At 49.7% G+C, this 3894-nt stretch overlaps 2 protein-coding genes across 2 annotated transcripts in view; both read right to left on the reverse strand.

Annotated features, from left to right (window-relative positions):
* Positions 1 to 746, reverse strand: part of PPTG_08402 (HAD hydrolase, family IE) — a 1499-nt gene extending 753 nt beyond the window's left edge. Inside the window, exons 1-2 of the mRNA XM_008902484.1 lie at positions 624 to 746; positions 5 to 546 (exon numbers count right to left, since the gene is read on the reverse strand). Of these exons, the coding sequence (XP_008900732.1) occupies positions 5 to 546; positions 624 to 642 (561 nt within the window). The 5' untranslated portion in view covers positions 643 to 746. The remainder of the gene's footprint in view (positions 1 to 4; positions 547 to 623) is intronic.
* A 340-nt stretch (positions 747 to 1086) lies between these two features.
* Positions 1087 to 2814, reverse strand: PPTG_08403 (xylose isomerase). Its single transcript, XM_008902485.1, has one exon. It carries the CDS (start codon positions 2616 to 2618, stop codon positions 1260 to 1262), a length of 1359 nt encoding a protein of 452 aa, XP_008900733.1. The 5' UTR covers positions 2619 to 2814; the 3' UTR covers positions 1087 to 1259.
* Between the last annotated feature and the right edge of the window lie 1080 nt (positions 2815 to 3894).

Below are 3894 nucleotides of genomic sequence, written 5' to 3' on the forward strand. Positions count from 1 at the left end.
GCACATTGCTAGATGTGGACGTCTGGTTGTTAACTGTTGAACTGCCATTTCGCTTGCTCTCAACAGTAAACTCCCGTTCTAGTGCAGCGTGAATGACGTCGTAGAGTCCCGCAGAGAATATCAACGTCGGTACTTGCTGATCATTGAGCAGCTTGAAAAGCGGGTGGAAGCCGTGACGGAAGCTCAACGAGCCGAGAGCTACGGCTTGCTCCACCTGATCTTTGGTCAATTTGTATTCAACCAGCAGTGCGTGGGCGCTGTTCCACCATTGCTCCATGAACGGCAGCTTCTCCGCAGCAGACAGTGTCGGGGACATCTCAACGGGGTAGAACCTAGCAAAGAGTTCTTGCTCTCCTGCACAGACTTGCGGCTGCAGCACGCTACTGGTCATGAGCAGTCCGTGGCTGCTGCTCTCCTGCTCTAGTGGGGCCTGGGGGTCTCTACGTTGCTTGTAGTACGGTGTCAACGTTCGGTCGAAGTCGGCGATCACCAGCAACTGGTCCGCTCCATCCTGCGTGAACTTTTTCATCTTGCGGGCGAACGCATCTGTCAGCATTGGCGATGTTAGATCGAGTTGTTCGTTTTTGTTGTTGCTTAATTAATATTGTAAAAGAAAATGTTACCAGGGTCGCCGACGATCATTCGAGGAGAACGAAGTTGGTGGCCGTCGCTGTAGGAATGCGCGTGGATTGAAGGGCTGGCATCGGCTCCAGAGCAAAGGGTTATCGATCGGGTCGCCAAAAATGAACCGCCCGTAGCCGCGCATAGCGGCAGGAGCCTAGAGAGAGGCGAAGAGGATCGACACCACGCCATTCGCTTAGATTATGAGTTTGATCAGCAAACGTATATGTTCGAGTATTCGCTTAGATACGAGCGCCGATTATTCAGCAAGTTGAAGTTATAAAAAAAAATCATGTTGCACACACAAAATTATTGTAAACTTTTACGAATTAAATCAAATTTTTAAACAAATAAAATCTTTGTAAATTTATGCATGCTCGGAATCAGTTGCAGTCACTATTGAGCTTGCATAAGTTTACAAAGGTTTCATTTTAATTAATATAAGTTTACACACCTTTAATAAAACTTGTATAAGTTTACAGTCCAAAACTCTTGTTTGCGTTGTGTTCTGTCCAACAGCGGTGGACGTAGTACGATTAAAAGACGCATCCAAAACATTTTTTTTTATTTCCACCACAAGAGATAATGAGCTGCCCTACAGATCCTTGACTGACGAAATTTACCATGCCAAACCAGATTTACTGCACACCACGGAAGAGCATCAGCTCGGCCAGCTCCTGCTTGCCAGACACGTGGTCCGGCTCGCCAGACTCCTTCGCGTACGCCGCCACCTCCTCGAGTGTAGCCTTTCCCTGCTCGATGCGTTCGCCAAGCGCACTCTTCCACGAGGCATAGCGCTGTTTGACCATCTCACCCAACTCGTTTTTCTCCAGCAGCTTGGCCGCCTGACGCAGACCACGAGCGAAACAGTCCATAGAACCGATATGCGCAATGAAGATGTCCTCGAGGTCCGTGGATTCGCGACGCACCTTGGCATCGAAGTTGAAGCCTCCAGGTGCGAGGCCACCGATCTCGATGATCTTCTTCATCACGAGCACAGCCTTCTTCTCGTCCATGAGGAACTGGTCCGTGTCCCAGCCCACAAGCGGGTCGCCCGTGTTGCAGTCCACTGAGCCCAGCATCTTGTAGCTCGCAGCGTAGTAAATGTCGTGTTCGTAGTCGTGACCCGCGAGCGTCGTGTGGTTTGGCTCGATGTTGAGCTTGAAGTCGTTCTGCAGTCCATAAGTGTGTAAGAATGCCATGACCGTCGCAGCATCGTAGTCGTACTGGTGCTTCATGGGCTCACGAGGCTTGGGCTCCACCAAAAACTGGAACGTAGCTCCCAACTCCTTCTTGTAGGCGACTACCAACTTAAAGAACGCCGCCATGTGGTCCAGTTCCGTCTTCATATCCGTGTTGAGGATGCTCTGGAAACCCTCACGGCCTCCCCAAAAGACAAAGTTCTCTCCACCAAGCTTCAGCGTGATCTCCATCGCCTTCTTCACTCGCGCCGCCGCGTGCGCAAACACCTTCATGTCTGGGTTGGTGCTGGCGCCGTTCATGAAGCGACGGTGACCGAAGAGGTTGGTGGTTCCCCACAGACACTTGACGCCCGTCTGGTTCTGCTTGTCCAGAAGGTAGTCTGAGATCTCGTCCAGTAGACTTTGGGATTCCTCGAGGTTGACGCCTTCGGAGATCAAGTCCACGTCGTGGAATGTGTAGTACTTGACGCCCAACTTGGTGAACATCTCGAAGGCTGCGTCGGCCTTGCACTTGGCGACTTCCAGCAGACGCTCACGAGACGATAGGTTCGTGTTCTCCAGAGACTCGTTCCAGAGACGGTTGGTGTACGTCTCTCCACCGAACGGGTCGGAGCCCGTGTTACCAAAGGTGTGCCAGTAGCAGACGGCAAAGCGGCACCACTCCTCCATCGTCTTGCCCATGATCACCTCGGACGCGTTGTACTCGCGATAAGCGAGCGCGTTCTTGGCTTTTTGGCCCTCGAACGCAATCTTGGGCACTTTGGGGAAGTACTCCTTCACTTGGTGCTGCACCATCTTCTTATTCTTTGGAAGGCTGTAGGAAGTGAAACGAGGCGTGTCGACACTTGAGCTGCGTGGCCAGTTGCTCGCTGCGGCGCTTGCTTAGTGCTAGGCGAGTTCGCGAATGAGCAGAGCCATCGAAGGACTACATCTCGCCTTCCAGCTTGGGAAGCGGTCTTTGATAGGGCTGCCAACTTCAAGGTATTCACCGGAACACCAGTTTTAACCGGTTTTAAGTCATCATATCGGTGTCGTTGAATCGGTGTCGTTGAAGCTTCCGATCTGCTCAAGCCTTGAAGGTCAAATCAAAACTCAAGATACTTGTCCTGCTCGGCGAGCAGTGCTCGCAATACCAAAGTGCGGCGGCCTTTACGTAGCCTGAATTGTATTAACCCTGTGATCTGCTGAACGGGAGGATAGCAATTGCGTTGCCGCTGGTATGTCGTGAGGCGAGTGCGTGCGCTGGTATGTCGTGAGGCGAGTGCGTGCGTTTGATGCCATGTTGGTGCTATCAAAATTGCAATGACGAGCAAATGATGCCAGTGAGCATTGATCTTAGTGGAGATAATGTACTCAGCTGTTATGACCGAGACTTGGAATGCCACTAGCTTTAACTTCCTCTTTAAAAGTATTCATTAATTATTTTCTCTAAGTTTCGTTTGAAATGGAAACGAGCAGGCATTTTCACGAGCTTCGCCACCACAATCGACGTTAACCAGGGCAAACGGTCATAATGTTGTGCTTGTCAACTAGGACAGCCAAATGTATTGCGGTAGACAGAATGCAATGACGAGCAAATGATTACATGTGCATGTATCGTACAACATCAACGACCAATGTCACCATTTACGGTCGGTGCTGATCGTCTGTAATCGTCTGGAATCATAAAGATACAGTACCTGTACGGTAGTTCTTCTTGTTCTACAAGCAATTATAGACTATGGAATATCATCGATCATCGCGAGGACATTTGGCTACACGTGATTTTCCACCTATCTTACCAGGAGCACCTTTTGCCTCCGAAGAATTTGAATCCACTCCATTTTAAAAAGAAACATGAAATTGGGCCTACAGACAATCCTCTTTGATGTGGTATCCCAAATAGTGATACCCTCTAGTTAAGGAGGTTGGACCTGTCAGCTTAGAAGTCCAAGTCAAAATTACCTCTAACCTTCAGATTGTACGAAATAGACGGTTATCAGTATCAAGAGGTCGTTAACTAAAGGTAGTGTCAATCTATGTTAGTCCAGCAACGACATGTGCTTCGTTCGACCCAACTTCTCTCGAAACG

This window comes from Phytophthora parasitica (assembly GCF_000247585.1).
Source record: "Phytophthora parasitica INRA-310 unplaced genomic scaffold supercont2.14, whole genome shotgun sequence".
In the NCBI taxonomy this organism is placed as follows: Eukaryota; Oomycota; class Peronosporomycetes; order Peronosporales; family Peronosporaceae; genus Phytophthora; species Phytophthora nicotianae.

Bases quoted from the DNA above. Each gene is read 5' to 3' on its own strand.
- PPTG_08403 (XM_008902485.1), bottom strand. From the start codon at position 2,618: ATGGTGCAGCACCAAGTGAAGGAGTACTTCCCCAAAGTGCCCAAGATT.